A 12,742-nucleotide genomic window follows, 5' to 3' on the forward strand; every position below is an offset into this window, starting at 1 on the left:
TTTGTAAAAAAAAGTGTGAGGAGGATGAGGTTACTGTGAAAGAACTGCTTCAACGAGGAGATGTGCTTCACCGAACGATCAAAGATGAAAGGGAGAAAGAAGAAATAAAAACTAAACAACAACTGTTGCAGACCAAGCATAATGCTCTCAAGGTAGAGGATATAATTTATAAAAAACATGAGTCTCAGTCTCCCCCCCCAACATCTTTGAACTTGTGGGTCAGGGGAGTTCTATGTATCCTAAATGGACCCCATCTCCTGGCATTTTTTTAATAAAATATTTTATCATGGAGGAAAAAAGTGGATGAGACAGAAAGTGTGACAAAACTTAACAAAACATCTGTTGCTGTCATGTTGCCCGAAGTTCACATAATTATGGCTTCAAGTACCTTTCTAGTTGGAGTGGAGTGTTTTGTATAAAACAGAAAAAAAGTGAAAAGCAAGTTAAAAAGTACTTGTCTTTTCAATCTTATTGACGTATGAAATACATCATCATAATTTACAATTTTTTCTTATCCTTTCTCATTGAGTACAAAAAATAGAAGAAAGTGCTACATCGTTCTTCATCTTTATATAGAATTAATTAAGTCATTTCTCCATGATCAGTCCATCCCTGTGCATGAAAGGAATAGAGAGTAGGCAGTGCTGCCTGGCCATTTCCAATTGAACACAACTATTTTTTCTTTAATTTTATTTCCATGAATGGAAAATACTGCCCAATTAATTTTAGTATATTTTTAGATAGCAGAAATGAATCTTCTTGAAAGTTCAGTGAGTGAACAGCTTTTTTGTTTCTTAATGCATTCTTTTGGAAAATCAAATTAGCTTTAATCTGCCTTTCATTGGACAAAATTTGTGTATCTTTTGTGCTGTTGCAAAACTGTAATGCTTTTAAGTATTGTAAAGTGGCATTCAAATCTGTCTTATTGATCAGTGTGTTACTAACAATATTACATAGAGTTGAGCAATGGTTTTTGTTTTTAATTTTGGTTACTCAATAAAAACTTGTACATAAAGCAGAACTGAACACTAAATTTAAGCAATTATAAATCAAATGTACTGAAGATTAAATTTTGAGAGATATGAGATACATTTAGTTTATTTGCAGCTTGTATAAAACAATAGCAAAACTATTGTAGGGGATTGGAGGAGAAGCTATCAAAACCAGGCTGAAACTAGTCTTCTGATTCTTTGGATTTATTGACTTAGTAAGAGGCTATCCTGCAATATTCCTCTCTCTTATTTAAAGGTCCTGGCTTGTCAGTCCACCTTCTGAGGAATTCCAAAGCACAAATGAGTTTTAAGTTTGTTCAAGCAGTTTTATTAAAATAATGTTTAACAGAAAAAGAGAACAAGGATCATAGCTTTAATGTTCACATTAAGAAAGATCAGCACATTTACAGATTAAGTTGATAGTACACAACTGTCTTAGTTCAGAATCATAGAGGTTGCTCAAAAAGCTGACACCTAAAGGCTTCATTTCTCATTTCTTTTAATTCCTAACTTCACCTTCTATAACTTAATATGTCCGCACTTAATTTTGTTTAATTATGCTGAAATATACACTATTTGCTTTAGCTGCTGCTTTGGCCTACCCCAGTATTGGAGTGTTATGCTAATCCTTCTGTTTGTTACTGTTTCTTCTGTATTGTCAAAACGTACCCCAACTCTTTGGCAATAGAACATTTTCACCCCATTAATCATGTTTATGGTAAATGTCTCATGAACAGATTAGTTGTTCCAAGAAGGGCTTTCATCTTTTTCTTATTTTGTGTCCTGGCTTGATTCAGCATCATTCCAGAACACAATCCATCCTTTTCAGTTTATGTAAGAAGTGACAATTCATAGGCCATTTATTAGTCCTTATAGAACCTGAGTAGGCCTATCTGTACCCTTGCAACTGCAAGTGGCCTTCACTAGGTATTTGTAACCTTAACTTACACCTTTGCCTAATCTTTTTGCCTATATGTGCATACTGAATGCTTGTGTCTAAGTAGTAAAACAAAACAAAATAGGGGCCCCAAGATTTTACAAATACAAAAATAAATAAAACAAATTTTGTTGTTTTTCCTTTGTGCCTTCAAAACATTTCTGACTTATGGCACCCCAAAGGTGTACCTATCACTGGGTTTTCCTGGCAGAATTTGTTCAGAAGGGGTTGCCTTGCCTTCTTCTCAGGCTGAGAGAGACTTGCCCAAGGTTATGCATTGGGTTTCCATGGCAGAACAGTGATTTGAACCCTGGTCTCCCACTTTCCCAGTCCAGCATTCAAACTACTAAAACATGCTGGTCCTATTAAACAAATCATTGTATTTTTTATTAAAATAGATTTATATTTCTAATTACTAGAGGTATAATAAGTCTCATCTTATTTTGTTCCATAATGGGCAACAGCAAATTTCAAAAGTTTTATTCCCAGTTGAGATGACCAAAGTTTAGCAGCATTTTCCAAAATCACTCCACAGATTTCAAGACTTTGTTAAAATTTTGCTTGCACAAATACAGTTTTTTTGCCCTGAATTTTCTTTCTCCTCACCAAAGCTCCCCAAATGCTGGTCTTTTCAGTCTTGTTCAGGGTCAAAAAGTCTTGCAGCAGTTCACAGTACCCCTAAGCAGGACAGATTGGAATTGCATTAACATTAAAATATAAACTTCAGAGATAGCAGTCAGACATTACCACAATTAGTATTAAGGTGGTGTTTTTTTTATTATGATGATCTAAAATGTATACTGTTTGGATTAAATGTACCCTACTTTCTATTGTAGTTATATTTCATTGTTGATAGCTGTTCCCTAAAGAATATTGTATCCAGAAAAACAGAATTTCACTCACACGGTGGCGATTTTGTACCTCCCCCTTCCCACTACAGTAAGAATCATGTCGAATGACATAATAGCAGGCAAAATGGAGGGCATTATGGGGTGGATTTTGTGCATGGAGGGGTATCCTGTACATTAAGGCAATGACCTTTAATATCCTACACTCTGAAATAAAAGCATGAGGAATTAGATTGACATATGGCTGTTTCCAGTAATCCATATGTGTCTCCAGACATGAGCCTTGGTTGAAAACAAAAATGAGCAATTTGTGGTCCTCAACTGCTTTCACTATGGTGTCTATGGTTGTTGGGAGTTATAGTACAACAAAAGTCACTACTTCTACACTGTTTGGAAAGTCACCATAGATTTCCCACTGCTCATTAGAGATACAAAGGATATTTACAACTTTGCTTATTTTTTTCACACGTGACAGTGAAGTAGGCAAAAAGTTACATACTTCCTCCTAGCTTAGACCATATTATTTAAATATAGATATTAAGGACTCTTAACATTTATAGACTTTATTCAGGAGAATAAACAAATCTGATAATTTGCATCTAATAAATGTAATTAACATTTTTTGTGCTCTATGGCATTTTCACACTTTATTCCTACATGATAATACATACATATGTACTACCATTTATACCATGACCTCCTTGTTTGCAAGTCTAATAATATCTGCACTATGAACAGAATCTGAGGTGTCAAAGAAGGAAAAAGGCTCTGGAGATTTCTCATCAGTGGTATCAGTATAAGAGGCAGGCAGATGACCTCATGAAGTGGCTGGATGACATTGAGAAAAAATTAGCAACTATACCAGATCCCCAAGATGAGCAGAAGCTAAAGGTAATGCCATTTAAAAAATGCTGTTGCATCTGTTTTGTAATAGGAATATATTAATATGTATGTTTATGTCTTTTTGTGTGTATAACCGTATTGACACATAGAATAACAGTTGCTCAGTATTTACTGTAATTCTTTAAATAATTTAGATAGTGCTTGTTTAAATAAATATATTCATTTTACACAGATTCTTGTAAATGTTATAGTCAATTTTATACAAGAAATAAAATACTGTGTTTTCATATATGAAGTATACTGTCATTAAGAAGCATCATCTCTTTTCTAGAAGTAAATTAATTAATTCTGTATCTTTATTGCAGATGAGCAAATGACTTATCGATATATGGATGAACTCTTTGTCATGTTAGCACATTCATTTTCATCAGAACATATTCACACATCATTGTCAAAATTCTAAAGATTTACTTACATGTTGTCAAAGAACTGCCTCATTTATTTTGTATCGTCTTCTTTTGCTTCATTCTCTGTTGAGTTACCTGCAATATTTTTTTAAAAAAAATATCCTCTAGCTATGCAACTGACAATCACATTGAATATTTAATATGCAATTCCAGTTGTGTTTCTAATGGCTTATCACATTGTGCTAAGAAGAATGAGAAAGTTAGAACATTAGATAGTTAATCCATTCACCACCTTTCCAGCATATTCTAGTCACATAAATTTCTAAAAGCAATCAGCTAGATGACCCTAGACTCAGCTATGTCTCTTTTGTCTACATGTAAACAATTTTTCAAAAGTGTCATTTTTTGTAACAATAAAATTGGGGGTGGAAATCTACACAATATTTTGCTAATTCTTGGGTACTGATTATCTAGTTAGCTAATTTTCCTGGCCCCTGTATTGATTTTGCTCAATAGGAAATTGATCAAGAATTGGAGAAGAAGAAGGAAGAGCTGAATGCGGTACAGAGGCAAGCAGATCGCTTGTCTAAGGATGGGGCTGCGAAAGCAGTGGAACCAACCCTGATACAGCTCAGCAAGCGCTGGCGAGATATTGAGAGCAAATTTGCTCACTTTCGAAGACTCAACTATGCACAAATTGTGAGTTGTTCTTGGCAAACATTTTTGTTTGCAAATACTGCTACTAACAGAACCCTACTAACAATGAAAGATCCCTGTCCTATGCCAACTTGTCTAAAACAGAGTTATTTGGTCAGCCAAAGAGAAACACTTTATTTTACAATGCAGTATAGTGTTTGTGCTACATGATTTGCTCTGGAAAATTCCCTTAAATTAAAATACCAGGTCAAAACAACAGAAATATAACAGCATTGACCAAAACAAAAAACAAAAACATCTTGGTTTTCTTGTGTCATTTGTTCCATAACATTACCAGTTCAAAACCGCCAATTTGCCATACATTTATTTTGTTCAATAAACATGTGTGACTGAGAAATATTTATTTTTGATCTGCCATCCCATGCAAAATTTAATTCAATTTTATTTTTTTATAATGAATAATCTATTAACACTCAGGAACAGATTGAATAATTTTTCTTTCTACTATGTATTTAATAAGAAGACTCACTCTATCTCTCTGAAAACATGCAGTTCAAAAATGCTCTTTAATAGCATGTTGTGGCAGAAGCTCCAGATGTTTAGGCATACATCATTTGTTGGAAAAAGTACCCTACATGAAATTGTAATTTCAAATAAAGTATGAAATCTGGATTGTTGGTGTATGGTTTTGGGGCCTGAATAGGAATAGCTCATCAAAACAGATTTGACAATATTCAAAATGGGAGAAAGCCATGATGGGAAATATGATATATTGGTGTTTTATGGATGCAGCAGATATTTTATATCTAAAGAAAGTAGATCACAACAAGTTGAAAGGAGCCTACTAGAAACCATCAAGTGTGTGTGTATGCATGTGTTCAAAAGTGTGGTTGAAAGATAAATGGAGTGTTTTGGAAATGTGAACAAAGCACTTCTGCGGTAGTAGGGGCCTGGATTCATGCCACATGCAGTGCTGCAGTGGAGTGACCAAGTTTTGGTGGCCTCCAAAGTGAGGAGATCAGGATTCTCTGCATACACTGCAACACACCATGATGCTACACATGAAGGGCAAGAGTCAGAGACAACATAAAGCCAGCCCCACCTTCAAGTGATTGCTTTGCAAATAAGACAGCATGTGAGTGGGGAAGAGAAAGAGTTTGATGAAAGGAGCTATTTTCTTTCCTTCTTCTTGTCTCCTTCATTCTTTACTTGTGTCTTTGTAGGGGGACCAACTGTCCTTTATTACCTTGATTTTTAATTTAATTTTCCACCTCTTACCTATCAGTGTTCAGCAAGAGTGGGTGGGTGGTCAGGAAGGGTCAAATCCACCCATCAGCTTCTTGGCCAGCTGTGGTTCCAGCCAGTTTCAAATCACATTTCTGCTACAGCCAAGCAAACTTCTGTTCCTCACTCCAGGAGCAATTTTAAAAGGTGATTGTCTCCATCACCCAGTTTCTCTTGAAAAAGTCATGATCTCATGTCTTCTTATCTACATAAATGTCAGGCTGTGGTGGTGGATTCAGTCTTGCTATTGGAGTTGCTGGAGTTATACAGTAGAATAGTGTGCACCCTACAGACCCTGGTAGCAAGAGCCACACTCGTTACAACTAGGTCTGTGTCTTTTAAAGAGAAGTAATAGTGATTTATGGTTTATATAGATTTATTGCAAGAATAGCATTGTCCGTGAAGGCTTATTAAAGAAATGTGTACTAGGCAATGATTGTACTATATGTGGCAGTTCTATTAATCTCTGAGTCAGTGTTTCACTTGAAAGATTCAAGAAAAGAAACACCCCCCCCCCCACAGATATATTTTGAGGATCTAACCATGTAGAAATGAAGATATGAAGATTTGTCCTGGCTGTCTGGAAAGTCCATTTAATATTTTTAATTAAATCATAAACTCATTTTGCTTACAGAAAATATTTTCATTACTTTTACATAGGAAATCTCATGGCAACCATCAAATTAGAAAACAATAAGAATTCAATGAACATAAGTGTAGTTATAAATCCCCATTATCCCATGAAACTGATCACCAGGAAAGGAATCTTCTCAGCTACTTTCTCTAACAATATTAGGACGGCATTTTAAAAAGGGTCGGCAGAGTTGAGTGGTTTAGTTAATACCAAGCAAACTCAAACATACATTCATTATAATTATGACTGTGGACCTCTTTCCAAGAAGCTCAGGGTGATACAAAACATAATAAAACACAACCAAATACTACCTCTTGGAATTACTGTATATCCATTATAACACCAGTCATTGATTCTGCTATGCTGGTGTTCCAGAACATCAAAATGCTATACCAAAATACTATTCTGGTCCTACATCAACCAGAATGAAGACAAGACAACAAACTAAATTTTAAATTGGGCATAACTTTGCCTACATTAAATTGATCTACAATGTGAAAAGCAGATTGCAAAGCTAACTTGAAATAGTGTGGGCTTAGTTTGCCCTTAATTAAGGGCAAAACACCCAGTTCAAAGGCACATGTGAGGTTGTACCCCACTGCATGATGTTTCAGCCACATTCCCAAATTGGATCTATAGAAAGGAAGGCCTGGACATTGATTCAAAAGTAGGCAGGCTAGCATTTATGCAGTTTACCAAGCATCCCCCAAGGGGTTATCTTCCAAAAGTAGTCTGAATGGCTGTGAGGACTCTTCCAGGCTGACAAATGATCACATGATGCTTGAGAGGTAGTCACTAGGAAATTTGAACTGGTATATCCACCCAATGGTGCCTAACCTTCAATAAAATAAAATACTTATTGTCTGAATTCAAACATAGCAACACAGTGAATAAAAGGCTAATCAGCCGAATGTCAAAGGTGGGGGAAAAACAGCTGTCTTTAATGCCGCCAAATGAGAAAGAAGTAAAAGACATTCAGAGGCGGAAGAGCAGCATTGTAAATGGTAAATCTAGTTGATTCCTTTGAATGCAGTTCTTTCTCTGCACAAGTTATGTGGATCAGTTAAAGAGAGAAAGAGACAGCTTTCTATTTCTTAAATTTGGTTCTCATACCCCCTTAGAATTTTATTCACAGATTTTGATAGATCACATTGACTGTTTGTTCCCACCCTGTTCTTTGATATCCAGAAACACAGTGCCTCACTTTGAAGGATGAATAAAAAAACCAAGACTCAAACATGGCCAATATGTTGCGACTGGCCATAATTACTATTTAAAGACATAAAGAGTTGATATCTGCACATTCTCTTTCACATTACGGTTTGTCAACAACCACATAAGCTGGAAGGAAACTTGTTGTTTTAGCATACACACACTTTGCATAGCACTTACCAGGTACTGCATCAGTTCCACAACTTTGCAAACTATTGTATTATCCTTAAGGTGAAGATATTATTACACCAGTGTTGCAGACAGTTCTGTAGATATTCAGGACTTTATATTTTTTTATTGGGTAACTAGGAAAAAAACACCCACTCCTAACTCAGTGTTCATTTAAGTGAACCAATATTATTATTATTATTATTATTATTATTATTATTATTATTATTACTACTACTACTACTATTTAAGAAGTTGTCCTAATGGGAGAGTGGAAAATAGTATTTTTAAGGTAAGTTAAATAAATAATAAATAAAAGCTTTATTTCTAGCCTGCCTTTCCAGAGATCAAGGTGGGTTACTGTGGTGAATTTTACAATCCAACAACACACAAATTACAATAGATGGTTAGTCAATAGATGGTTTGCCTTTTACCTATTCCCCTGAAAATTGTTCAGTGCTGAAATAAGTAGGCTTCGTTTTTACCTGCTTCTGAATGTAGAAAATAATTCAGAAAAACCTTATGAGAATATGTCCCCAAAAGTGTCATACAACAGCATCTGCATGATATTTCATTTATCTTTTGGAAACCATGGCCTTGGAGGGGGAAAGTCAAGCCAAGTATTATCTCCTTTCAGCACAAATGCACTGAAAGGTTATTGTTGGTGAAAATGTAGCCAGGACACCAATTTTGCTATTTGTTTGATAGCTAAAGTGTAACATGTATATTTACATATTTATATAGCAAATAACTGAATCTTCACATTGACTTTCTATAGACACAGGTGTGCAATGAATATAAGGAAACTGAGCGGCTAAACAGGTGTATTTGAGTAATCAAGTCACCTCTGTTGGAAACAGTGCCATACAATTTATCTATCCTCTTTCAAATTTGATGTGTTATTAAACCACAGGAAGGAATTGGATGAAATCTGTTACCTTGCAGCCATTCCATTTAGATATGAATGCTTTGCATTGCTCTGCCAAATGAAGGATTTTAATTGTCTGATCTGCAGTATGTTCATACATGCAAAGTGTCATCATATGCCAGTGAGAGTTATAACGATAAAGTGAATTTAAATCTGTAGCTTTTGAACATCTAACCCTTTAAAGCTTTAAATTCCCACCCCTAAAAAAAACCCTCCTATATCTATTAATTCAGCATAAGGTCACAAAGATTATTTTCCTACTCTATGTATTATTTTCATTTTCATGATAGAATATGTTATTTGGGCAATGCGCCATGCAATTTTCACATTTTTATTCAATATAATGCAGCTTTTAGAATTGCTTTTAACAACTGACTGCAGTGCAGTGTTCTTAACAAAGATGTGTTGGTGAATAGAAAAGATGAACAATTAACAGAAAAGGCTTCCCACTGAGCTGTAAAAAGGAGTTGTCACTTATTGTTTGGGTCTTTGTTAGAGTTAGTGACTCTTTCAGACTGAAGAGGGAAAGACACATGCATACTGCCTTTGGATAAACTGTGTAACAAAATAAAAAATGTTGCCATACGTTTTAAGCAGCAAGGAAACCTTACAACACAGTAAGAATAAAATGCTAAATACTCATTGCTTCCCTCAGTAATGAAATGGGTAAAGAATTAAGAGTGCAATTCTGAAATGAAATGTCTTTCCACTGGTCCTTAGGAGGTAGGAACTCTGTCATGTTTAAATCCCTTGAAGAGTGTGATTCACACTGCATGCTCACAAGGCACACGGAAGCGACCTGGAAGCCACTCCAGCAGTATGGCATTTACATGTTGCATGCCACCAGAGCATCATGAAGCCGGCTTCCGGCCAGGGCACAGGTGACAAATCCAGCTTTTTGTCTCTGAAAAAGAGAGCAAACTGGCAAATTTGCCAGAAAAAGAAGCGAATCTTTGCAGCTCCTTTTTTGTGCGGCTGCAAGACAGATTAGGACCATGGCATGCAGTTGCCACAGCCCCAATCCAACTTCAAAAGAGGCAGTTTCAAGCCCCTTGTGTCTGTCTATTTGGCCTTTGTATGGACCCTGGAGCCCTGCCTGAGAATGAACTCACAAGCTTGTGGCTGTGAATGGCTGCAGTATTGGCATTTAACCACTGCACCACCAGTACTAGCATTTACCACTGTATATAAGAAACATCAATTAATTCCCTGTTTAGACTTTGGCCCCATCTCCAAGACATCTCATTATGTAAAGAAAGTTGCCAAGAAAACTCTGTGATAGGTTTGTTTTAGGATCACAAAAATTAGGGAATGACTTGAAGGCAAACAACACACACAAATGCAAATATTCCAAAATCTGAAAAAATCCAAAATCCAAAACATTTCTGGTCCCAAGCATTTTGGATAAGGGAGATCCACTTGAACTTACTTTGATACGAAATGTTTTCCATGGAAAATTCTATGCCAATATTCAAACTTGTATGTTACATGTCTATACAACTATGAACATGAAGCATGAAACATATTCTATACCCACTATACACACCAAACAAAATTAAGAAGATTTGCTGAACTACCCAGTGAATAATGAGACCAGACACAGAAAACTGGGTTACAAAATGGACAACTTTATTTAACTCATCTTATTTAATTTTATTTCTCCAAGCAACCAGAAGTTACTCTCACACTGCTGTTGAGGTGAGAGAATGGACCAGCATTTCAGTCAGACTGAGAGGGAACGGGTGGGAAAGCCTCAATTAGTCTGAGGCCCACCCCCACCTCTCTTAAAGGCCAGCTACGTGCACCATTTATCTTTAAATTGCAGGTCTCTCCTCTGAGAAGCCAGCAAAGGCTCGTCCCCTGATCACAGGATCAGGGAGAAGCATTAGATAGACAAAATTAAAGTGAAAAACACATCAGTCAAAATCAATTCTTCAATAAATGATTACATTTTAACAAAATTAAGTGGAGGTAACCAAAATAGCTCAACACTACAAAAATATCTTTATTTGCTTTTCTTTCTCTCTCAAAAAGAGACATGGGGCAGGGTGTTATCAGTACGCTGATGACACCCAGATATATTTCTCCATGTCTCAGTCTACAGCTATGACTAAAGATGGCATCTCTTCTCTCAGTGAATGTCTTAAGATAGTAATGGACTGGATGAGGAAAAACAGACTAAAACTGAATCCAGACAAGACAGAGGTACTCACAGTAGGGGCCCCTAACCCAGATATTGAGATATATCAACCTGTCCTAGATGGGGTCACACTTCCCCTAAAGGACTGCGTTCACAGCCTGGGAGTGCTTCTAGACTCATCACTTCAGATGTCTAATCAGATAAATGCAACGGTCAGGAGTGCTTGTTATCAGCTTCCGCTAATACACCAGCTGCATTCTTTCCTGGAACTGGGAGACCTGGAAACTGTGGTACATATACTGGTAACCATATGACTCAACTTCTGCAATGCACTCTGCATGACGCTACCCTTGTGCCTAGTCCAGAAACTTCAGTTAGTTCAAAATATGCCAGCCAGGTTGGTCACTGGAAAAACCAGAAGTGACCAGATAACACCCATTTTAAAATCATTCCACTGCCTGCCTATTAGTTTCCAGGTGCAGTACAAGGTGTTGGTAATGACCTTTAAAGCCCTTGATGGCTTGCATCCAACCTATCTATGGGATCACCTACTTCTGTACAATCCACCCCACACACTCAGGTCATCTGGGAAGAATCTACTACCTATAAATCCTATTAAGACGATGCTGGCTGCAGTTACCCAGAAGACCCTTTCTTCTACTACTCTCAGAATATGAAATGGCCTGTCAGAAGAGATCTTTCATATTACAATCTTGGTCAGCTTCAAAAAGGCTGTCAAGATGGATCTTTTCCAGCAGGCCTTTCCTGTATATCAAACTCAACCACCCATTGTATCGACCATCACACTGAATACCCTGTAACCCTGTTGCCCGTCTCTGTTTATTTTAATGGATTATTTTAATGCTTAAATATGTTTCATTAATGTTTTAGGGGAGGGAGGGAATAATTGGGATTATTGTTGAACATTGTTGGATTTTTATTGTAAGCCGCCTTGATCCTGAACAGAGAGGCGGGGTAAAAATAACGTATTATTATTTTTATTATGTATAACTCAGAGGTAAAATTACTGACAATCTTACAGTGGATTCACTGCAGAATTTATTCAATACATTTTTCCCAAGGCAATTTAAACTTTTTTTCAAAGCTTTACCACAATGATGATGCGTATATGGGATTACACATAGACAGTATAGCAATGAGTAGTACTGTACTATACTGGGATGCTAATTTTAACAATAATAAAATAGTATTCAAATGGGATAATCCCACAGTTCATTCTGATGTAGCAAGCAGTATAGGAATATCTAGCATAGATAAATATTGTAAATTCCCTGTGGAAGATTTTTTTTTGGTTTTTTGTGGTGGTGATGTTACATTCTGTTTTAAATTATGCATTGTTTTTAAGAGTTTCAAGTATTATAATTATGAATGTGGATGTCAGGTGTTTACAAGTTTATATATGTATTCCTGATTTTTTTTAAACCTCTTCCTTTAATGTTTACTTGTTCCTTTAGCTTTATGAGGGAAAGTCAGCTTTGAGGCTATTCTCAATCCTCATAGTGCTGTGATAAATATACAGTATTACTTCACTACAGTCATCTCTGCATATTTGGAATGAGGTTGGACCTCTGTAATAATAATAATAATAATAATAATAATAATAATAATAATAATAATAATAATATTTTGGCAAACCAATCCGGGCGGTTAACAACAGTAAAATATAAAATA

General features: G+C 36.0%; 1 protein-coding gene across 13 annotated transcripts in view; it reads left to right on the forward strand.

Moving 5' to 3' along the window:
- Nucleotides 1-12,742, forward strand: part of DMD (dystrophin) — a 1,477,396-nt gene that overhangs the window by 726,074 nt on the left and 738,580 nt on the right. For all 13 annotated transcript variants that reach the window (XM_042458881.1, XM_042458877.1, XM_042458883.1 and 10 more), the window contains 3 exons: nucleotides 15-152; nucleotides 3,516-3,668; nucleotides 4,544-4,726. In XM_042458881.1, coding sequence (XP_042314815.1) covers nucleotides 15-152; nucleotides 3,516-3,668; nucleotides 4,544-4,726 — 474 coding nt within the window. The remainder of the gene's footprint in view (nucleotides 1-14; nucleotides 153-3,515; nucleotides 3,669-4,543; nucleotides 4,727-12,742) is intronic.

This window comes from Sceloporus undulatus, chromosome 3, assembly GCF_019175285.1.
Source record: "Sceloporus undulatus isolate JIND9_A2432 ecotype Alabama chromosome 3, SceUnd_v1.1, whole genome shotgun sequence".
NCBI lineage: Eukaryota > Metazoa > Chordata > Lepidosauria > Squamata > Phrynosomatidae > Sceloporus > Sceloporus undulatus.